General features: G+C 49.3%; 1 protein-coding gene across 2 annotated transcripts; it reads left to right on the top strand.

The window, feature by feature from the left end:
• The first annotated feature begins 157 nt into the window (after positions 1 to 157).
• Positions 158 to 23,340, top strand: PTBP1 (polypyrimidine tract binding protein 1). Of its 2 annotated transcripts, XM_017834370.1 has the most exons (15): positions 161 to 280; positions 4,069 to 4,099; positions 12,534 to 12,609; positions 13,123 to 13,295; positions 14,236 to 14,382; positions 15,315 to 15,485; positions 16,180 to 16,290; positions 16,627 to 16,801; positions 17,550 to 17,627; positions 18,734 to 18,879; positions 21,276 to 21,309; positions 21,808 to 21,900; positions 22,195 to 22,411; positions 22,648 to 22,725; positions 23,090 to 23,340. In XM_017834370.1, exons 1-15 carry the CDS (start codon positions 273 to 275, stop codon positions 23,220 to 23,222), a joined length of 1,671 nt encoding a protein of 556 aa, XP_017689859.1. In that variant the 5' UTR covers positions 161 to 272; the 3' UTR covers positions 23,223 to 23,340. The 2 variants fall into 2 exon arrangements, with proteins under 2 accessions (XP_017689860.1, XP_017689859.1); XM_017834371.1 differs by lacking the exon at positions 4,069 to 4,099 and having other exon boundaries at positions 158 to 280.
• The last annotated feature ends 245 nt before the right edge of the window (positions 23,341 to 23,585 follow it).

The raw sequence follows: 23,585 nt of genomic DNA on the forward strand, positions 1-23,585 counted from the left end.
CTACCGAATGGCGCCGCGCACTGGCGCGTCGCCCCGCCCCCATGCCGTCAGCAGCCAATCGGCCTCGCGCGGAGCTCCAGGGCGCCAACCCCGGGAGGCGGGCGGTCCCGCCCCCCGTCAGGGTGACAGCTCCGCTGACCAATGGGACGCCGGCGCGGGCGAGGCGGGCCAGGCGGCGCCGCCATTTTGTGAGTCTATAACACGGAGCGGTCGCGCTCGTCCCGCTATTGCGGCGCCTCCCCTCCGCTCCCGACGGGTCCTCTCCGCGTGCAATGGACGGGTGAGTCCCGCCCGGCGCCGCGCCGGGGCCGCGAGCGCTGCCGCCGGGCCCCTCCCGGGCTGCGGAGGCGGCCGCGTCGGGGACCCGCGCCGGGGGCTGGGGCGGTACCTGTGGGGGGCCCGCGGGCGCGGCCGGGGCGGGCGGGGGGGTCTCGTGTGCGGGCGGCACCCCCCAGACCCTTCCCCGCGGGCGGCGGCGGGAGCGGGGGCGGCCCCGGCGCGACACCTCGTGCGGGCCGGTCCCGCGTGCGCTCCCGCCGCTCCGGGGGTTCCGCCCGGGGGGCGCTCCGGGGGTCCCGGCCGGGAGAAGTTCCGGGCGTCCCGGCCGGAGGGGGGTCGGGGGGTCCCGCCGGAGCCGGGCGGGGGGCGGCGGGCCGGGAGCGCCGCGGGGGCGGGCGGGCGGCCCGGGCGCGGCCCCGCGGGGGCGACGCGGGCGGGGCGGGCGCACCTGGCGGGCGGTGATTCACGGCCGCGCTCCCTCCCATTGTCTGGCGCTTCCGCGGGCGGGGGCGGGGGGGCTCTCGCCGGGCTCCTTTTGTGGCCGGGTTTCGGTCGCCAAGTTTCGCAGGGGCGGGCGGGCAGGGCTCCGCCGCCGCCTCACCTGAGCGCCGCAGGTACGGCCCCGCTCCCGCCGGCCCGCGGAGCTGCGGGAGGACGCTCCGCTCCGCAGCCCCTTCGCCGGGAGTTTCCAGAGCGCAACTTTTGTCGCGTCGGTTCCTCTTTAACCCGCCCGGCGGGGCCTCGCTGCGGCAGAGTTGGCTCTAAAGCGGGTGTTTTATCAGGGGATCTCTCGAAAGCGAGATCTCCGTGCTTCTCTCATCCTGTATGGCGTAGTTTTTTTTGTGATCTGATTTTTTGTTTCTTCTAGCGCTCAGTAGTTAAAATATTTCTGAAGGCCTCCGAGTGAGCAGTTTGTTTTCCCACAGCCATAAGTACGGGAAGCCCAAATTAGTGCCTTCTCGCTTTCTGCCTCGGAACACTGGTCTGGGGAGAATTAGGCATAGTCACATGTCTGGGTTTTTTTACACACTGAAAAAGTGGCGTCTCAGTGTTGTTTTCATCTTAAACCCCATAAAAATCGTGTATCTTACAATTTTTGCAGTCCAGGATCGCTCTGCTGCTTTTAACCAGTTGCTCACCATGTTGAATGATATTAAAAAAAAAAAAAAAAAAAAAAAAAAACAACAAACCAACAAGTTCTCAGCACATGAGATCACACATTCTAGTGGCAAAAATCGGTTTGATGTCAGCTGTGGTTCCTGGGAAGGCTGGTGTTCTGTGCGTGTTAAAGTAGCTGCTATTTGAATGTAGAAGTTTTAGCGAAACGCGCGAGTCTCAGTTACCCCTCGTCTTTTGGAGATCCTGGTGCGGGATATGTTTGCGCTGTAAAAGTGTCCCCTGTCTCCTGCTGAAACTTCAAAAGCTGCTTCAGAGAATGGTTTTAAGTTTTGCCGAGCTGGCAGCGAGCAGCCCCCTGGCTCCAGGCTGCTCCCGTCTCCTTCTCCCGAAAATGATCTCGAGTGATCCCCTTTGAATAAGTTGCTTTGTTAAAACATGCGAGGAGTCCGAAATGCTGCTTTGGAAAATGACCTGGAGGTTTTACTGGTGCTGCTTAATTTTTCCCCTTATTGCGTAGGAATTATCCATTATTCCATGGGAAAAAAATAATTTTTATGAAGGGCTTTTTTGCCTGTTCTTTCGGAACTGGGAAAAGTTTTAATCCCATCCTGAAGGCTGATGTGCATGAGAGGAGAATGAAGCTTGGGATAATTTATTGAGAGGGTGTGTGAACTGGAAGTACATCTCACATTTGAATAAAAATTCTGAAATACTGAAATACTGTGGAGCTTGTTTCCTGTGGTATTTGTTATCAAGTGGGCTGCAATAATATCCCAGGAATCGATAGCTCTTGGCAAATAAAACAGCTCTTCCTGTTGGATGGTTCTAAATGCCATTCCCTGCTAAGGCACTTTATGTAAAACATTTCCTGTGCGAGAGGCCCACAGGAGGAACAGGAAGTGGGAGAAACTGCTGGGGTAAGTTCGAGAGTTTGGGAAACCTGGGACATCCTGTGTTCTGGCTGTGCTTCGTTGGCAGTAGCTGTTCTGAGGTTGTGGAGATGCCTGGGTTAATGTTTGTGTGTTAGCTGAGGAACGTGTGCCGTGTTCAGTGATGCTGGTTCCTTGAACTGCTCCCCGCAGATGGGTTTCATTAGTTCGTTGCTGCTGCCCCTCGGGTGCAGCCAGCTCGTCTGCCCTGCGGGTGCCCAGCTCTGGGCCACGGCCTCCTCCGAGCACTTCCCTGGAAAATGCGGAACTATCGCGTGGCTTCCCACAGCAGCCGTTGGGTTGGGCTGTGGCTCCAGCTGCAAAGCGCTGGGTTATGATGACACGGCAGGTTGGGGGGAAGAGGAAGTGTGAGGAGCTGAGCTGGCTCCTGCTGGGGCTCCTTCGTGGAGCTGGGGACGCTGGGACGGCCTAATGAGATCGAGCAGGATTTAATTCCCTGAAAAGTTATGAACCGTTGCAAGAGGAGAGGGAGGTAAGAACTAGCAAACGCAAGTTCTCTCACATTAACTCACCATGTCAAGTTGTTTTTGAGTACTCCAGGTTTCATAGTGCTGGCTCAAGAACGACTGCCCTGCCTGCCTTGTGTCCCCCTGCTCTGTGGAGCTGCTGCAGGTCGGTCAGCCGGCCACCGCCGGGTCCTGTGCTCTGCGGTTACAGGCAGCTCTGTGAGAGGGGGGGAAGCGGCCAGGGCTGTGGACACGGCAGTCCAGAGGGGTCGTTTCTGCTCTCGGTTTTGTGTTGATGCTTTGCAGGGGGTTGGAGTTTATTAAAAAAAGATGCAATCTCCAGTGCGAGGGTATAACTGAAATCCTTAGGCTGTCCTGAGCACTTCCACGAAACAGTAACGTGGAGGTGCTGTAAGGCTCTGGGAGATTGTAGGCAAGCATTCCAACTGCACTGGTGGAAGATGTTGCTCTTAGGTGGTGTGTGTTGTGGTGTAGAGAATTCACTGCTGACAGGAGCTGGGTTGTTTGAGGTACAGCTGGTGCTAATTTTCATCTTAGTTAATCAGAAAGTCTCATTTTAGAAGGTTTAAGTGTCTTAGGTAGAGTTTAACGAGTGATTTTTGCTAGACTTGATAGAGGAATCCTGTGTAGGGCGTACCCCAGGCTGGGACTGCCTGTACATCCCCTGCTGTGGCTCCAGTGGTGCCGGCGTGGCCTGGAGGGCTGCTCTGAGCCTGGAGGGCTGCTCTGAGCCTGGAGGGCTGCTCTGAGCCTGGAGGGCTGCTCTGAGCCTGCCCCAGCTCCTGCTCCCCGGGGACACAGCCAGGCTCTGTCCCGGGACCGCTGGAGCTCTGGCGTTGGTGTGTGCAGCCCTGCTGGAGCTGGCCTGGGCCTGGCAGAGGCTCCGGGGGTGTCAGGGGGACAGGACCCGCAGGAGGGGTTGTTGGTGGCAGAGCTGACTCTCTTCCTCTCGGTGTGGTCAGACGGGGTTGCATTGCTGGGCTCGGGGGTGTTCGTTCCTACCCCCCCAGGCCCTTGCAGGAGGAGCAGGCGCTGCCATAGGGAGTGGGAGAGCTACAGTTTTCTGGCACTGCTGGGTCTTGGGTCTCCACCATCACCATCTAATAATTTTTCTTTGTATAAACTGTCCTTGGCTCACCTGCAAAGACAACTGTGCACTTTGACTTGCTTTTTTCTTACTACTGTAAACTATGCTGGATTTTTGTGGCAAACCTATCTAACTTTTTTAATCCTTTTCTTTCTTTTTTCTACAGCATTGTCCAAGATATAACAGTTGGTACAAAGGTAGGCACTTCTCACTTTTTCTCTCTTTTTACACTGCTCAGCATCTGACCTAGTTTTAGCCTTAACAAATGTAGATCCTCAGCTGTAAAGGGTTATTTCTGGTACCATTTAAATTGGTTTTAACCAGAAGGTAATTCAGTTTCATGTGCATTTAAAACTTATAATATGGCTCAGCATTTAGCTCTTGGCATTTGGACATTGATTATCAACTTTATTGCATTTAGGAACAGTCTAAAATGTCGAGCCATGCTTGTTACTCGTGTGCTAGACAATGCTTCTCCATGGAGAAACTGATCCTTTTCCTTTGGAAAACTCCGTTTCCTTCGTTTGTGTGAATTCCTGTTCAGTTATATGTCAGAAATCCTTCTGCCACAAAAGGGAGCGTTTAGCTGCTGATTTTTATTTCCTGCTAGTACAGCAAATATGACCTTTGCCTTTCTAGTCTGAGGTTTGGAAAGCGCAGCCTTAGCCCTAAACTCAGAGTGCTGAAAAGGAGGCTCCTTATCTGCTGCGGGTGGCAACAAGGGTCAGCGCTGGTGCTGTGAAATGCAGGACTGGAATGTGCAGGACAGCCCGGCCCTCCTTCCCGGGCTGAAGGGCTGGCTTTGACTCTGGGGTCAGGACTGCAGGGAGCTCAGCCCCGTGTGAGTGTCGGCCCTCGGCGAAGCGTCACCGGCGGTGACCGAGAGCTGCCAGTGGCCCTGGCGGGGCTGGGGAAGGGGTGCCAGGGGGAGAGAGGCCGAGGGATGGGGCTGGTGGAGCCTGGCAATGCCACGGGAGCCTGGCAGTGCCACGAGCCGGGTGTGAGCATCGCACAGAACTCGCTGCTGGAAGTACAGAGTGAGCTGTGGCTGCAGCTCAGCACAGGCAGCTTTGGGGGTCTGAGAAGCATTAAGTGCATGAAGGGGCTCTAAGGGCTGTAGGGGGAAAGGTTGCTCCAGCTTTTCCTCCTATGTGAATCTGAAATTTGAATTAGTGATAGTGTCTGGTTCTGGCTGAGAATGCTGCCTGCTGCAAGGAGTGCAGTTTGCCATCGGATGCAAGGAGGAGAGGCTTGAGCCTGGACAACAAAGGTTAGTTAATAGTTCACAGCCATTATGAAAGGTGGACCAAGGCATCCCTTGACACTATAGAGCAGTTTGCTCTGCTTTATTGTTTTAAAAGGCAGGCTGCTGGCCTTTTATTTTATTATTTTTCACATCCTTAATTTACATATTAAGAGTATTCACACCCACTTATTAATTTTTCTGAGATCTTAGTTTAATTTAGTTTCTTAAGAAGTGCCCAGATGTCCTCGTGGCTCACTCCTCTGAGCACTGTACTGCCCGATGGTCTTATTTTTAATCAGGTGTAATTGTAGTAGCCATTCCTGGCTCCTCAGTTTAAAGTGTGTGAATTTGTTTAGGAAGCTCATTGCTATTCTGGTGTGGGGATTCCTGATGCACAGCCTTCTGGGATGTCCTGCAGATTAGGAACACATGATATAAGACTCACTTCTTCCCATAATTTCACTGCTGTCTGAAGAGGAAGTATGGCCCTAAGATGGAGGCCTGAGGTGCTGCTTTGACCCTGCAGTTTCCTCTTCCAAGTAGTCTGATCGAGGTCCCTCTCTCTTGTATCTCCTTGCCCTCTGTTTAATTTCCTTGGATATCACTGTTCCTTCACACTCTTAACAGTCTCTGAGCAGGACTGACTGACTAGAGAGAGGATGAACTGTGACATGTCCTTCTTTAAGTGAAATTGCATTTTGGTGATTGAAAAAGTCTCAGAATAGTTTAGGTGCTGAATAATCCTGTAGTTTCTTGCTTAAGTTAGCTCTGCTCGAAAGATTTTGCTTCCATAAACCAAAAGTGCAGTTCTGTGGTGTTTGAGAAGTTAATTTTTAAAACAGGCTTTGCTGGAGTGTGATAGAGACTGACTGCATAGAAGTGATTTGTGGTGAAGCCAGGATCTTTGCCATGGGAACCGTAATTATGGCTTCAGGCAGAGGGCCAAGAATGTTGTGAGGAAATTCCAGTCCCCTCCTATGGCTTTAGTTAGAGGCTGCAACAAGCTGGCTCTTGTGGCCTCCCAACAGGCGTGAGCACACATGGGAGCCACATGTTGGTGGCAGGGGACATGGGTGGCAGTGGGTCAGCTGGGTGTGCCAAACAGCTCCATCTCACCTGAGAGTGCCACACGCTGCCTTATGCACCTGGGTCTTGAATTTATGTATCTGCTCATAAAATGCTTGTAGAAAATACTGGATTTTAAGCTCAGGCCTACTTTGCCCTCAACCTGGGACGATTTAAAAAAATAGGAAAATAACACGTGACAGTTACTCAACTGCGCCTTTTTAATCCCACAAGTGTAGGGATAGATTCTGATCTCTGACTGATGTCTCCTTCAGGTACTGTCAGACTGGAAAATGCAGGTGTGCTGGTGCCACGTTTGTTGTTCTCATACCAGCAAGAAGGGGAAGCATTATTTAATTTCAGATTCCCCATGGCTCTGCTACAGCTCCTTTAAGCTGTGCTTGCTTGGGCCGGTGTTTGAGCCGTCCCATCCATCAGCCCTTTGACAGGTGGGGCAGAAATGTCCTTCCACAGGTTCTGTATTCCTGGAGTGACTCATCCAGCAGTATTTCTCTCTCATAGGATTTGTGTTGAGCTTTGCCAAGGCCCCCTCTGCTCCATGGCAATGATTTAAAAGCTCAAGGTTGACGGGTAGTTAAGTTTCAGCTTGGGAACAGTAGATCATAAAGCCTGGGTGTGTACTGCCCTACAGAGCCAGCATGACTGCATTGCTGTAGCACTTGGAGTTTAGGAATTTTGGGCTATTTAAACTGGCCACACCTTTTATTTGCTCAAAGGGCAGGTTTGTTTCACAGGGTGTCTCCATAGTAGCAAAGACTGAGAAAGTGGGGAGGGGCTGGTGGATGAGTGGGTTGAGGATCCGGCTTTGCTGTGTGGCTGGTGTGTGCTCGAGCTCAATGCAGCTTGTTGCCAAAGCTCAGGGTGTGAGCAGGTGCTCTCGTGCAGCACTGGTGGCTTTTAGGACCTCCAGGGCTCTCGTCTGTAGCCCATAGAAACAGTGCCGGCGCTTGCAGCAGTACCATGGTAGGAACCTGCCGTGCTCTGACCAGCTCACCCGCCTTCAGAGGGGCTGGGAGTGTGTGTGTGCCCAGTGTGCCAGTGGGGATGCCAGTGTGGAGCTTGACGTTGGCTCCTCTGGAGAGGTACCAGCCTGAATCTTGTCCAGGCACGAGGGAGGCTGTAACAAGTTTTGAAAGCCTGAAGTGGCAGGTGACTGGTGTTGGCTGAGCAGAGTGTGGGTTAAAAATAAGTGTCCTCTGCGCCTGCTAGATAGGCTGATGCCCCTACCACAGGTCCACTGTGTCCATGGAATATGCTGACTGCTGGGTTGAATTTAATTTGGTTAATGGTATGGAGCTTTCTTGGTACATCAGCCATGAGCAATTTGGTGAACTAAATTGAACCCAACTCTTTTGGTTCTGATCAGATGATAAATTTTGTGTCCAAAGGGTGAGTGACACTGAGCTGGGAGCAGCATCGTGCTGTGATGAGGCTGCAGGGTCTTGAAGTTGCTTTGTGTTGGCCTTAACTTCCCAGCGTCCTGATGGGGATGCAGGTGTGGTGTGTGTTCTTCAGAGGTGTTTCACAAAACAAGTTGGCTCGTGGTTTGTGTTTCTGACCCAAATTGGAATGTTTTTCACACAACCTTTAAACTGACTGAAGAGTGCTGGAGGCAGGAGAGGGGAATAGAGGGAGAACATAAGGGAGCCTTGCTGGATGTGAGTCTTTGGTGGAAGAGGAGGAAAACTGGCATCCTTCCTAGTAGTTTAAATTTAGTTCCATTCTTGAATCTCAAATCTCTCGCAAAAACTGTTGGAATGTAACATGAGTGTGATGATGATGTCATCAGACTGGATTTCTCTTAATAGTTTCTTCACAGAGATTTGAGCTGTGAACTGAAGGATCAGAGCGTTCCTGCGTCCCTCTGGGACGGACCTCGGACAGCCCTCGATGAGCTGCTCTGTTCCTCCTGGGCTCAGAGGCATTTTCTTGCCTCTTTGATCAGAGCAGAGGGTTTGCCTGAGCTCCTCAGTGATCTGTGTCATTTTTGTGAAAATATCACGGTGGTCTTTTGTTGGCTCCACAATACTTCTCCAGTCACAGGGAAAGTGAAGAGCAATGATGCCCACGTGCTCTGGCTTCTTGCAGGACAGATTTTCTTTGGTTTCTTTTCAGAGGGGGGTTTCCAGGTGCAGCTCTTCCCTGCTTTGCTTTCTGTAAGTGCCTGTTAGCTGATGGCCTGTTTGCCTCCATAATCCACCTTTTCCCTCACAAGTACTGCTATCCTGTGTCTGTCAGAGCAGCGTAAGATGCTCCACATCCAAAGGCAGGGAGCGCTGCTGCTCTGTAGGGTTTTCTCAGTGAGCTGGGGAGAGAAACAGCTTTTTGTAGATTTTGGGCTTGACCAACCTGTGCCTTCTGGCCTTTCTGGTCATTGCCCCTTTCCTTCTCATGTGCCCTGTCTTTTTGACGTTGCTTTAATTTTGTTTTCTATCTGAAAGTTGATTAATATCACTTGTTTGACTTTAAATGAATATTTTTATGATCGTTAACTTTGTTTTCTAGCCTTTTGCACAGGCAGGATGCAGTTGACTTACTGTAATCCATTTAAAATAAGTGCTGGATCTTAAGTAGATAAAGGATTATATAGGGCAGCTGGGAATTTCTGTAGCACTTCTAGGTATGCTGGTAGAAGCTGAGACAATCTCTGGCCTCATTCCAGAGTGTGGTAAACCAGGTAAAATCCTACTGGCAGTGAGGCAGCACGTAGTGTATGTGAATGAGATGTTGCTTTTTAAGATGTGAAAGCTTGTACAGACTAAAAATTCTGAAGACTCACTTGTTAAAACTTTAAAGCAAAGCAAGGCTTTGAGTTTGGGTGGTGGTCAAAAAGATAACTGGAGAACATATGAAATGTTAAGTTGTACCTTGCCTCCCTCTCCATGGCTCAGAAAAGGGAACGAAGTGTTGGCAGCAGAGCTGCCCCAGAGTGTGATTAAATTAGTGCAGCTTGGGCAAGGGGCCTCCTGTAGCCAGGAGTGTCAGGCCAGAGGAGGCTGCTGGCATGGAAACCCCTCCCGGCAGGGTTTCTGTGGTGCCATTGTGCTGCTCCCTGGGGATTTGGGTGGTGGAAACAGCCCTACTCTGCTCTAGGTGGGATCTGGCAGTGTAACTCCAGAAGTGGTGGTTGTTTTCAGTCAACAGGAAGAGGAGATTTGTTAGTTCAAACGAGGAATTTGATGTGCTTGCTGTGGCTTCTGTTAATCTTGTCATAAAAATACCAGCTGCAAACGAGTGGCTGAGCAGAAATGTCAGCATAATTAATGCCTCTGTGAGCAGGGATGGGAACTGGGGGCTGGAGAACCATATCTTGAAGTGCAGCTGGGCCTCCCCCAACAACTCAGCAAATGCAGCAGGGAGAGAAGCAGTGCTGTGGGTGGATGTGGGTGTGAGCACTGAGCACCCACACAGCCCTTGCTGGGTTTGCTTTGTTTTAAACCTAAATTAAATTACATAAAACTTTGGAATCAATAACTTTTCTGCTGGCTTTCCCAGTATAATTCAAAATACCCAGTGGGTACGTTGTTAGTGAGAAAGTCTTCTAAACCTGTTTAACCAACCAGACTTGCTTTGGTTCCTCTGCCTCTACTGAATTGGGTACTTGGTATGAAGCATTTGAATTTATGCTGTGGTTTTACAGAAACTCTTCAGAGTTTTTAATATGTACAGAAAGAACAGACTAGACGAGTCTGGAAAGAGACTGGCGATCCCTGCAGTGTAAGGGCAGAGAGCTGATCAGGGCTGCTGAGCACCCACTGCTGGGGGCAGGGTCATAGAGAACTGGGTTTCAGTTTGCCTCGGGTTTGGTCATTCCAAAAAGGAGTGATTTCCTGTGGCTATCCAGTATGAGCTCCAAAAGGAACGGAGGAGGAACACACGCGGATGAAAAGTCGTGGTCGATGCAACCTCCTCGTGCTGGGCACTGGGCTGTGTGGGGTGGGGATGGCAGCTCAGGGTAACCACTGCAGCTCCTTGGGGCGCTGGGTCTGCTCCTCTTGCCCTTCAACAGCCACCCCTCTAAAGGGAGATGTGGGAAATAACTTTGCTGTGACTGTGCAGTACTACATGTACTGTCTGTAAACTTCCTTGTGTAGAGAAAAGACCTTGGAATAACTGCGGTTTTCCAACTACGGCAGTCTTCCTCTTCGTTTGCATGTACTTCCAGCTGGGAAGCTTACAAATTGGCTGCTGCTGCTTTTGATGTCGAACAGTCAGAACAGTCATCCCCCTCTGCCTCCCGGCTCTGGTCGCAGTGGGCAGCACAGGCTGTCTCCAAGATAAGAGGGGAGTGGACTGGAAATTGCTCTCGTTAAAGAGACACAGACACGACATGGACACGTGGAGTCCAAGCCTGGCTGCAGTGACATCCTTATCACAGGGCCTGCCAGGAAGTTTTCAAATATGCAAAAAAATGTTTACTTTAAACAAGCCATTAGGAAAGTTAAATTCAGGGAATAGAAATTCTTTCCGTAATAGTATAAATGCTTGTTTTTCCAGTTTCTAGTTTCCTAGTGTTGCCTCCATGAGAGCCAAGTATGTGGCCTGTTCTCCTGGAGTTTGCACGATGGATTGCAGGAGTTGCCCAGTATGCTTGCATGGACACACTGAGTTGTACTGGAAGACCTGGGGTTCTGGGTGTGCAGAATTTTACGAGTTAATATTTAGGAACATGTTTTAAAATGGTGAAGGCCCGTTAAATCCTGATGCGAGGGCTTTCCTGAGGCCAAAACCACCTGTCTGTGTGGGCAGGACTGTGCTTTGGTCGATGGTTCTTGTCAGCAGCTGCCAGGTGGATCCCAGGCCACAGCATGGGAAGCTGTACCTGGAGTGGCTGCAGCAGTGTAGGCACAAGAGTGTTCTTACAGTTAAACTGGGGGATTTCTTTTAGCCTTGGATTTATGCCTTGATTTGAGTCATCAAAGGATGGGCTCACAGTCTAGTAGCCTCCCGGCCCAGCTTGCCTCTTGCTGTACTCAGGAATCAAAGTACTAATTAGACCAGCTGTTAAAAGGCCCGTTCCTAATGACTGCGCTGTGGGAGGAGGAGGAGGAGGCCGAGGCCTCTGTGCACAGAGCCTTGGTGGGACCTGGTCAGTGCTTGCAGGTGACCAGCAGCAGCACATGAACCACAGTTGGGAACCTGGCCTAATTCTCCTCTTTGGGACATCAAAGTCCTTGAAGCCTCTTTGAAGAGCTGGCAGTGAGTAGTCAAACAAGAAATTCAAGATTTGAGGGGGAAAGAAAAAAAAACCAAATTGTGTCTGTAGCTGGGTGTTCTGGGGTTCTCGGTGACCTACTTTCCCAGCCTGTTTGCTGGGAGAGTGTGCAGAGCTTTTCTTCTGCAGAGATCCTGTTTCTGCAGGTGCCACCAGATACAGGGCATGTGGAAGATAAGGGTTTCTGGTGCCACGGTGTGGAGCGGGGTATGTTTCCATCAGGGTGGGTGGGAGTTAGCTGAGGCAGGGATGAGCTCTGAGCTTTTTTGTATGATGAAAGCCTTTTAGTGTGGCATTTCTGTGGAAGAGTAATGTAGAAAATTATGAGAAAGTACTCTTATGTGTTAAATCTGTAGTATCATGCTCACTCACAATTTACAATGGGATTTGAAATCTTCTGTGAAACTTGAAATTAAGCCATGCTGATTGTAAGCTGTATTGTGTATGCAGGTACAGATTGTGCTAAGAAGTCATTCGTAGTCACGTTTACTTTTGTCTTAGTAGTGTTTTTCGTGCCTCCTACTTGGGTTAGACCAGTCCTGGTCAGTCGAGGTGGTTTGTGGGACTTTCTGGGGAATGTTGTTACCAGAAGACACCTTCCACCAGATCAGGGTGCTCCAAGCCCTGTCCAGCCTGGCTGTGAACACTTCCAGGGATGGGGCACAAAGTACATAGCTTTGGTTCATAACTGCCAAGTCATACCCAAAGAGTTTTGGCAGCTTCAGAGTGAAAATGCTGTGGGATGGGAGCAGTCAGAAACCTGTTGTGCTGGGTACGGCAGGAGAAGGTGCCGGTCGGTGCACGGCGCTCGTGTGGTGGCTTCACACAACTCAGCAACACTCTGGCCCCAAGATCCCTAATGCTGAGCTGAAAAGAGATACTGGATAGTGCTGCTCCATTACCAAACTGGATCTGACTGATACTTAATTCATGGAGGTGAGCCTCACTGCCCACTGTCAGTATGTGTTCACTTACACTTGTGTTCAGCTCCTCTCCAGCTTTCTCTCAGTTGTTCTGCTTTAGGAGTGCCTGGATAGAATTGAGTAAAATGCTGTCTGTTTACCTTCCATCTGTTCTCTTCCAGCGGGGACCTGACGAGCTTTTCTCTCCTTGTGTTGCTAATGGACCCTTTATCATGAACAGCAACGCTGCTTCTTCAGGTAATATTATGTAGAAACAAGCACAGCAATTATTTCTAAGTATTGCAAGTACTGTGAGGAGATCTGGATTTTTCCTACGTAGTTGTAATTTTAAAATCTCTTCATTTTTCGTACTTATTAGACCTTTGTAGGACAGTGCTGAATAATAATAATAAACTTTTGCCAAGAATGCCAGGCCAAGTGGAAAGGAATAAAGCAGCAATCTGGGGTTAGTGGCTCAGGCCTGCACTAGAAATGTGGGTGGGTGTGTGTGTGCTGTAAACAGGCTGTGCAATGGCCACTGGAGAGTTGATTCCATTGCAGTGGCATTCAGCTATGTCACTCCCATCGTGTAATTTGGGGGGAAAAGAGAGTAAAACCATGTGTTTTCAGACTCAAGTTAAGTTAACTGTGGAATTTCTCTGTAATAGAGCAGTAACTGGCTGGGGAGCACAGTCTGTGTGTCAGCATTTGGGAAGTGCGTGCTTGTTCTTCCAGACCCTTCTCATCAGCAGTGACTCCCGTTTCTTACAGATAATGGAAATGACAGCAAAAAGTTCAAAGGTGACAGTCGAAGTGCTGGGGTCCCATCCCGAGTAATCCACGTCCGTAAGCTCCCCAGCGACGTCACGGAGGCAGAGGTCATTTCTCTGGGCTTACCTTTTGGCAAGGTCACCAATCTTCTAATGCTGAAAGGAAAAAACCAGGTATTGTCTCCATAACTGAAAGCAGGGATTGTGTCAAAGGCTCGATGAGTTTGTCATCGGGAAACCAGCTCCAAATTGTTTAAACAACTGCCGTGTGTTAGGAGTCAATAACTTCTGCATTACTCTTATTTTACTTTTCTGTGATTATCCTATGAGCTGTAGAAAATACTATTTTCAGGCTGCAGAAGGAGCTCAGTCCATAATTACAGGTTGTCACTTATAATTAGCGTTAGGCCTGGTTTGGAAATTGCAGACCAGGGAATTATTTGAGCAGCAGTGTCATGAGTTGGCCTTTTTCACTCGGGCTGGCTGGGCAGCCGAGTTAGCAGCGTGCAACGTGGCCTATTGAGGACACCTTTCCAGATCCAGTAAATGAGCTGCGTGAGGCTGAAACACTCTTGGGTAATGCAGGAGGTGTGCACTAATTTGGTAACTAAAATTGTCTTGCAAATTAAGGAGTAAAAAAGCAAGTCAACTTTAATCATTGCTTAAAATGATGTCTTTAATCTTAATTATGGAAAGGTGCCTCTGATATATTGCGTGGTGTGATTATACATAAGTGCTTACTGCAGTGACTCGCTACAGTCCCTTACGTTTGTGTTCTGAGGGAGAGAAGCCCCTGGGGGGGCAGAGCAGCGAGGGGGCTTCCTGCCCTGGAGAGAAGTGAAGGGTGGATTGTTGCTGTATTTTTGTGTTCTTGCAGACACTTATGTCTAAATGCACATAGGGAGATCTTAGGGTGACACTGAAGCTATTGCATTAAATGAGTCTGGAGAGGGAAGATCCTGGTTTGTTCTGCTTACAGTCAGCTCTTAAACAGTTCCGTGTGTGTAAGTGGGTTGTGAAAATCCAGTCCTGCTACGGCTTCGCTGGAGGTTCTGTTCAGGGTGACCTGCTGCTGTCCTGGTGTGACGTGTCTGTGTTGGGTTTGACTCCCCAGGCTTTCATAGAGATGAACACAGAGGAGGCAGCCAACACCATGGTCAACTACTACACCACGATCGCTCCCATGCTCCGGAGCCAGCCCATCTACATCCAGTTCTCCAACCACAAGGAGCTGAAGACAGACAACTCTCCAAACCAAGCAGTCAGTTTGTTCTTTGTGTTGTCGTCCCAGGGTGGGGGGACAGCCAGATCTCAGCTGGTAGATTGAGATCCAGGGGCTTGGGTAATGTCTGGTGCTTCAGGGCGTTTGTTTCTGGTGTTTGAAAGATTTCTGCAGAGTGCAGCCCTGATGAGGCAGAGCTCACCGGTGGTGGAGCACAGCCTGGTGCAGGTAGGTGCAGCTTCAAGGCAGCACCTGAACCCAGCAGGTCTTCAGGCTCGCTCTGGGCCCTTGAGGGTTTCTGTGCACCACACACTCTGCTGAGGGGAAAAAGTTCCTGTTTTCAGCTCAGCTGCTCTTGGCAATCTTGTAGGACGGGAACACTGGAAAGAAATTCAAGTTACTTGTGGGTCCTTATCAGGATGACTGCCAGTACATCCCCTTTGCCTCCTCTCCCTTTTCAGGATCAGAGCACCCAATGCTGTGCAGAGGGAATGCTGCTGCTGGGTGACATTGCTATTGGTGCTCTCGCAGCTGGAGCACATGTGTTGTGTGTGAGAGGGCTCTGCAGGAACACCCCCAGGCAGTTCTCACTCCTGAATCCCTGTGGCAGATATGCATCAATCTTTCAGTCTTGTCAGCTTCTCTAGGATTCTGGAGATGGCGTTTCACCCCAAAAGAGCCTCATTTTTCCCCTTTTTATAACTAATGGGATAATTTTGCTGCATCTGTTGATGCTGAGCAAGGTTGATTTAGTTTGCATTTTTGTGTTGCCCTGACTGGTTGGGGTGGTCTGTGTTGGCCCTGTTTCAAATGTGCCAAAGCCGTGGCATCCGCAGCCTTGGGAGCAGCACGGGGCTGTCGTGCTCGCTGCTGCATCCAGCTGGTTGTTTGCGAGCAGGAAGCTCCAGGGGGGCTGACAGTGTGTTTTTGCAAGCAGAAGTGTGGGTCTGACAGGGTGTTTGGTCCTGCAGCGTGCCCAAGCAGCTCTGCAAGCCGTGGCCACGGTGCAGACCGGGAACCTGGCGCTGGCAGCCACGGCTGCGGCCGTCGATGCGGGAATGGCGATGGCTGGGCAGAGCCCTGTCCTGAGGATCATTGTGGAGAATCTCTTCTACCCCGTCACTCTGGATGTTCTGCATCAGGTAAAACACGTCCCCACAACTGCTTGAGGTTCCTGGAGGAAGGGGCAGCAACACCTGGTGCGTTGTTGTATTTGCAGTGTCTCTGGTTTGCGTTTGTACAACGCGAGTTCTGAACAGAGCTGTCAGACTTCTCTGGAGACCTGACACCTACAGGAGATTGGTCCCACTCTGGCCAGACTTTAATTTCCAGAGGTTTGATTCCTGGTCCACTTTAATTAGGTTGATTACAGTTCCTCAAGTTCTCTTTAGGTTTTAGCAAAAGTAGCTGCACCTTGTCCTCACGCCAGGGCAGAGGAAACGTACAGTGTCCAGGAGCCATTTAGGCAGTGGCCAGTTTGGAAAGTTCCCACTGTCTGCTGCAGTTGCTTAACTTCATCTTCGTGTTTAAAATGCACGCTTGACTGCATTAAAGAATCCTTGAAATTCCTGGAAAAGGTCTAGTTTGTGAAGGTATTTGTGAATCTTCCTGTGTAATAACCCAGAACAAACAAACTGTGTTTAGGGGGTGGTTCAATCACTCTGGTGTGTTCTAGGCTGATGCCCAGGGTGTGGTTTAAAACCTTCAGTGTTTCAGTTGGAAGTTGACAGGCTGAAAAGATGACTGTTGTTTCTGCATGTGATAAGAGATCAATAATCAATATGAAATTATCTTACTGGTAATGTGATAACAAGATATCCAAATATTATCTTGCAGATTTTTTCCAAATTTGGTACAGTCTTGAAAATCATCACATTCACAAAGAACCACCAGTTTCAGGCCCTGTTGCAATATGCTGACCCCATGAGTGCTCAGCATGCCAAACTGGTGAGTGCTGCACGCCTGGATTACTCGGTCGGGTTTGCCTTGGTTAATCCAAGCTCAGGTGGGATGCTGGCATTGGGATGTGCTCGGAGGTGCTGCTGGGCTGGCACCAGCATTGCCCTGAGGGCAGAGCATGAGTGGGAGGGAACTGCCCCCACATACAGCGTGGGTGGCTCAGGGGCTGCCAGAGGGGCCGAATGAGGCAGAGCTGTCTCTACAGGAGATACCTGCCTGTCCTCAGGTGGAGCCCTGGGGTGGCCTAACACCTCTCTCCAGAGAGCACTTGCTGTGAGCTTGGTCTGAGCGCATTTGGGTGAGGACTGGTTTGTTTCCTCCCAGTCTCTAGATGGACAGAACATCTACAACGCCTGCTGCACGCTGCGCATCGACTTCTCCAAGCTCACGAGTCTTAATGTGAAGTATAATAACGACAAGAGCAGAGACTACACCCGCCCAGACCTGCCCTCTGGGGACAATCAGCCCACTCTGGACCAGACCATGGCAGCTGCTTTTGGTGAGAGTTCGGGGAGTGGGAGCAGAAAAAATCCAACTGGGAGGTGTGTGTGTGTCAGTGTGGGAAGGGGAGGGGGCGTCATCCTGGTGTGTTCGGTCAGAACTTCAGAATGCGGTGTGAGTGGGGAGGAAAAGCCGGGAATGGCCGAGGATGGGAGCAGTGCGGGACGCCGGGCGGGTCTGCCGCCACCTGGTGTTCGCCCTGAACACTGCGCGGGTTCGGCCTCTGCAGCGAGGGCCTTGTGTCCCGGTCACAGCTCGTCCTCGGGGCTGTTTCAGTGGCCGCGTCCTCAGAGCTGTTCCAGAACAGCAGGGTTAGCAGAGGAATCGTTTCTGTAATCTCTTGAAGTTCAGTGTTACACAGGAGGCATTTTTGAACTGCTGTTTGCGTTTTAGGGTTTAGCTTTAAACTAAATGTTTGTGTTGAACAACAGATCAAGACATTACAGATAACTTTAGGGAGGTTTAGGTTAGATATTAGGAAAAGATTCTTCCCCCAGAGTGTGGTTGGGCACTGGAACAGGCTCCTCAGGGAAGTGGTCGCAACACAAACCTAACAGAGTTGAAGAAGCATTTAGACAGTGCTCTCAGGCACTTGGTGTGATTGTTTGGGCTGCCCTGTATAGGGCTAAGAGTTGAACTCAGTGATCCTTAAGGGTCTGTTCCAACTCAGAATGTTCCGTAGTTTTGGGAAATGTAGCATTTTCCTGCTGTTGTATGTCTTTGCATAATGTATATGTCTTTCCCAGGTGCCCCAGGAATAATCTCTCCTTCTCCATATGCAGGAGCTGGCTTTCCTCCTACTTTTGCCATTCCTCAGGCTGCAGGTACTGTATTTCATAAGTTGAAATTTTACGTAGGTTTTCTGTTGTTGAAACCTCTTGATGTTTTAAGTCAAAGTAGTGGTAGTTTTTCTGGGGTTAGCCATGTAAATTCTAAATGCTGGCACTTGGGTATGGAAGGGACTGGTGTTCCAGTACATCACCTCAGCTAGGAACACTGTGTGCAGCTGCAGCACCTCTGGGCAGTCCTGGTGACAGGAGGAAAATACATGAAGCAGGATGGGAGAGACAGTAAAGACAGGGTTTAAAATAATTGAGGGACATGGGGAAGAGATACAAGTTCTTGTGCTTTGAATTTCCTCATGGGATTGCAGAGGTTGGTTAGTGGCCAGGAGTCTGAGATGAAAGATGGAGGTGCTGCACACTCACTGGAGTGCCAGTCTAAACAGGCTTTGCTGGGGCTCTCAGCATTCAAGCCGTGTTGACTTTCTGGGAACCTGATGGAATTTCCTTGCTTATGACAGACAAGCACAGACCAGGCTGTTGAGGCAATGCTGTTTTGGTAACATCCATCCCTGCTTGGGAAACAAGAAGGGCTGTTTGGGGGAGAAATCCATGGAATTGATCACTGGCAGTTGTTTCTCGAGCTCTGGAGCTCTTGGCCTTGGAGGGCCAGTACAGGAGGTGCCAGCTGGTTCTGGGAACAGCCCAGGAATGCCTGTAAATGCAGCTGCAGTGGTTCCCGTTCAGGAGAGCTGGGTGGTGGTGGCACAGGGTGCCTGGTGGTTGCATGCATGGTGAGAGCACGTTGTGCATGCCCTGGTTGGACGGACCCTCCCCATGCCCTGCGTGTGACTCCTGCCCTGCACAGCAGAGCTGAGGCTTTGTGCTCGTCCGCTGCTTGTGGAACGTGTGAGAGTGCTGAGGAACCTGCTCAGCACCGGGCACTGCAAAAGCAAGTCCTGTTAGAAACCAGAACATTTCCTGCAGCACCAGAAGCGGAGGCTCCTGTTGCCCTTAGGATACATGGTCACTGTTGGGAATGATGACTTGCATGGTTCAGAGAGTGTGCTGTTCTCCCTTCTGGTGCAGCAAATACACTAGAGTACATGCTGTTAATTCTTTACCGGTTAATATTCTTTAATTTCCAGGCCTGACAGTTCCAAATGTTCCTGGAGCACTAACTCCTTTGGCTATTCCAGCAGCAGCTGCAGCAGCTGCAGCAGGACGGATTGCCATTCCCGGCCTGGCTGGGGCAGGGCACTCCGTGCTGCTGGTTAGCAATCTGATCCCAGAGGTTAGTGCAGTCCTAACTTTACTTTTTTCTCCTTCCTGTTATCTCTGCTTTCACTTTCTGAACGTGGATTGGGCTGAAATTCATTGAAAGTGAAACCCTGCTGTACCCAAAGGAAGTGGCACCGCTCGAGCGGTGCCCGTGCTCTGCCGGCCCCACGTGCAGAGCAGAGCAGTACTCTAGTTCTAGTTGCTGAAGGGAAATGGGAAAGTCCATCTCAAATTGAAATTGCTCTTCCTTGGTTCAACACCAAGGATGCTGCCTGCCTGCTCTTGTCCCCCAGAGACTACAATGCCTGTCCCTTCTTCCCTTTTCTGTTTGGAGTCTCCCTGCCATTCCCATGGAATAGTGTCATTTGGGTCACAGAATAGCCATGTCCATTCCTTTTCCTTGGCATGTTGTAGTTTTTTAATACATTAATTCAGAACTACAGAGAGGCTTCATGCTGATCTTTGCTCTTTCTGTGTAGTGTCTGGATCCCTGCCAGCTTGACTTTGTACCTGTGCAGTATTTTCTCTGCCATGTGCTTGCACATTTCCCCCTTCCAGGATTTCTGGAAGTTTTTCCTTAGTTAAATCCCTTAACAGCTCACAGTTTACATTTTCAATTCTACTTAACTGAATGAGTTGAAATATTTGGGTTTCTTTAAAAATAAAGCAAGCAATAGTTGAACAAACATCTTCTTTAATGACAGACAGCATCATAAGGGAATTGGATACGGGGGGCTTGGATTTTCCTTCAGTCAGCCCCTGGCTCTGGTTGGATTGAAAGTGTGGAACCTCTGGTACGCAGCAGAGTGATAAAGCTCTGCTGAGGAGCTGTAACTGGTGGGACTGTGCACACACGTTAATAGCACTTTGCAAAGCTGTAAAACTTACCAGTGCAGAGTCACCACAAAACCTCTTTGGATCAAAGGGGAAGCCTGGATGTGATGAATGATCAAAATGTTTAGCTCTGGATGAGATGAACCAATTGGATCATGTTTCAGACTGCTCTTACCTGTCATTGCTGTTCTCTCCAGAGCATGAAATAATGGCAGGGGCTGTGGAACAGCTTTGGGATTTGCTGCTCGTGCTCCCTGGGAACTGCTCTGCCATTCCAGGGACTCTCATCTCTGGCTTGTTCCATCATAAGTCTTAATAAGAGCTGGCATTGTTATTCCTGACCAGTGATGCTGCCAAGTGTGTGCTCCAGGGATGCTCTTGGGTGCCTGGATGGCAGTGGCAGGACAACGGGTTGTGCTGCACCTCTTGATTTCTCACAGCCCCGAGCAGTGCCAGTGGGGACAGCTCTGTTCAGGCAGGAGCAAGCAGTTATTTCATGCCCTGTGTTTTTTGAGGAGCTCTTCACTCTCCATCCAGCTTGTCTTTGGGCTAGAGAGACTTTGGGACTTGGACTGAAGCTGTAAACTAACAGACATGAAACTTTTTCCATTGCCTGTATAATCAATGTTGTAGAAACTTACCTGTGCCACAACCAGTTAGTAAAGAAACAGTATTGCCTGGAGTGACTGCTCTGCAAATGAGGTGTCAGTCCCTTTATCCAAAGTGCTTACAGCAGGCCTTGGAGGGGGCTTTTGGGGCAGTACAGCTGCTCATCCAGATGATCTGTTCCCTTAAAGCAGTGCTTGGTATCCGTGGGGGATGTTCCTTTTTTCCTGCCAAGTGCTGTGGCACAGGTTGCTTCCCGCAGTGCCTGGCCCTGGAGCAGCAGATGTGGCTGTTTGTGACTTGGTTCATGAAGTCATTTCATCCAAGGAATTTGTGTAAATGGAGAAAGTCTTTTGAGTTAAATTTTAGGGAATGCCATCGTGATTGAATTGGGTGTTGCAGCCTGTGGAAGTCACTCCATGGGGATACTGTCTCTTACGTCTTTGTATATCTGAAGTAAAAATGCCTTTTCTTTATCATTGTGTTCCACTAGGTAAAACCTATTAACTGTTTCTGTAAGCGAGTTATTGTATGTAGAATTCTATAAATCTGACTGATGGAACACTACATATTCCTTATGTATTTACTGACCTGTGTTTTTTGCTACTTTTTTCTTTTCTCCCCATCCCTGAATTTTTTTTCTTCCCCTGATCCGGAATTTCTTTGCCAACTGACTGCACGGTACTTCTGCTTCCTGTTGTTGCTTGAAACAAAAAAAAAAAACATTCCCCTTTCAAAAAAAAAAAAAAAAAACCAAAACAAAAAAAATAAAAACCCTGCTCTTCGGAAACCAACCTGCCCTTCAATATTAACCATCTTGAAAACTTCATCATCCATCAACCAATTTCGCCATTTCCTGCGGGGACTCTGCCCTTCCTCGTTGTGGACGATTTGTGCAACCTCGCTCTCCCCTTCGATTCCTTACCTCTTCCCTGTCCCTCCGCTGCCTTGCTCTGCTGTTCTCTAAAGAGAGTTACACCCCAATGCCTCTTTATTCTTTTCGGTATGTTATTATTCACACTTTTTATTACCTTGTTTTTCATTTATTTGAGATTACTTTTTGATACTTCAGAAATGTACAGTTTGCAGTTTGCCATTTTTTTTGAATGCATAATTTTGGTTTTTACATTGTTTATTTAGTTTGCTGTTTAATTTAGTTTGCCTTTGGTTTTGGTTCAGTTCTGCATGGGTTATTGCTTTGCATGTCTTTGATAAGAGTTTTAAATTGTGAGAGCATGCAAAATTGTCCAGTCTTCTGGCAGTAAGATTTTGGCTTTTCGCTGAAACCCAGTGTCTTTTCTTTAATGTATTGTTCCATTATTATTCTGCTATGTAAGAATTCCCTTAATTAGAGCAGAATACGTAACCGTGGTTGAAATGAGATCAGTTCTGGTTGGGAATGGATTTTTTTGCTGTTGGATTGATTAGCTGATGTTAAGTTGAATGAGAACTTGTTTTGTTTTCCTATCTAAGACTGTTCTTGTTTACTCCCTCTTTGAAGGAGTCTATGGTGATGTGCAGAGGGTGAAGATTTTATTTAAGAAGCAAGAGAATGCCCTAGTTCAGATGACCGACGGGAACCAGGCCCAGCTTGGTAAGCTTGGGAGTGTCAGACTGGGCAGTAAGAGACAAAATGGGTAGTTAAAGCTTTAGCACTTTGTTCTCTTGCAAAAGAAGACCCAAACCCCGCACGTGGCCGTGGGGCAGCTCTGGGGCAGGGGTGGCTCGTGGGTGCAAGAGGGAAGCAGACTAAGAACACAGGGAGTCTGAGGGACCCTGCAGGGTGTGATGTCTGCGAGGGCAGAACTAGAGTGAAATTCTGGCTTTGAATTTGTGTCTGAACAAACCTGAAGTGCCCCTGCAGTCAGGTGTGTCCTCCCCCTTGCAGCCATGAGCCACCTGAATGGGCAGAAGCTGCACGGGAAGCCGATCCGTATCACGCTGTCCAAGCACCAGACAGTGCAGCTGCCTGGCAAGGGCCAGGAGGAGCAGCGCCTGACCAAGGACTACGGGAATTCTCCTCTGCATCGCTTCAAGAAACCAGGCTCCAAAAATTTCCAGAATATCTTTCCCCCTTCTGCCACTCTTCATCTGTCCAATATTCCGTAAGTACCTGCTGGGGATGTGGCTGAGTATTGGAGTGTTTGCAGCTTCTGTCTGAGTGCAGGCACAGGCAGCTCTGTGCTGCTGGCAGGAGAGCTACCCCAGCTCCCTGTTCCATCTCCTTGCCATGCCAAGACGCTGCTGGTAGGGAATTTAGAAAAGTCTCTGTTGACAATTACTTTTTGAAATTAACTGGGTCTATCAATGTCCTTTTGACTGGAAACACTATTTCTTTCAGACCCTCAATAACTGAAGAAGATCTTAAGATGTTATTTTCAAGCAATGGTGGGGTGGTCAAAGGATTCAAATTCTTCCAGTAAGTGTTTTGTGTCATGTCCTCTCCTTACACTGGGCTTCTCTGTATGGGAAGGGTGGAAGTACTTAGTTCCAATCAAATCCCAGCTCAGGCTCAAAAAGGTGAGCAGAATCCTCACTAATGCAGCATTTGACTCTGGAATGAAGAATTCCTGAGTAACTTTGGTTTGAGCACTGGCTGAGAAGTTGGGCTGTGTGTGCTTGCTACAGAGATACTCCTCTGTGTAGAGAGTGAGTGTAGTGCAAGTACCTGGAGGGGGTTAGTTCTCTGCCAGCCCCATCAAGTGCTGGATGAGAGAACTTGGATCGAGTTGGGGAAGCTCCTGCACTGGAACTGAACATGCCTGAAACTTGTGTCTTGTCAGGAAGGACCGTAAAATGGCTCTGATCCAGATGGGCTCTGTGGAAGAAGCCATTCAGTCCCTCATTGAGTTCCACAATCATGACCTGGGGGAGAACCACCACCTGCGTGTGTCCTTCTCCAAGTCCACCATTTAGAGCTTGGGAAGGCCTGAGACAAAATGGACTTGACTTAAAACCTGTGGGGCTCAGCCTTGACCTTAAAAGGCTGGACACCAGAGTTTCAACTTCCATCATTCCAGAAAAAAAAAAAAAAGCCACTTTAAAAATGCAGCTGAAGTGACCTTAAAAGACCAGAGATTTTATTTTTTTAAAGAGAAATCAGTTTACCGGTTTTTAAAAAAAAAAGAAAATTAACTCTAATTCCTCTTGCTAACCTTGCGGTGATGGGTAACAATCTTGACTGTTCCAATAAAAATCACAAGTTCAAGTTTACACTATGGAACCTGCTCTGGGAAATTCCCCTCCCCTCCTGCTCCTCCCCTAAAAAGCAGATCCCAA

This window comes from Lepidothrix coronata, unplaced genomic scaffold (genome assembly GCF_001604755.1).
Source record: "Lepidothrix coronata isolate B3197 unplaced genomic scaffold, Lepidothrix_coronata-1.0 Scaffold233, whole genome shotgun sequence".
Lineage (NCBI taxonomy): Eukaryota > Metazoa > Chordata > Aves > Passeriformes > Pipridae > Lepidothrix > Lepidothrix coronata.

Excerpts from the sequence above, each read along its gene's own strand:
- PTBP1 (XM_017834370.1), top strand. Across the intron at positions 16,802-17,549 it reads GACCATGGCAGCTGCTTTTG|GTGCCCCAGGAATAATCTCT; the intron begins GTGAGAGTTCGG and ends TGTCTTTCCCAG. Across the intron at positions 17,628-18,733 it reads TGCCATTCCTCAGGCTGCAG|GCCTGACAGTTCCAAATGTT; the intron begins GTACTGTATTTC and ends TTTAATTTCCAG.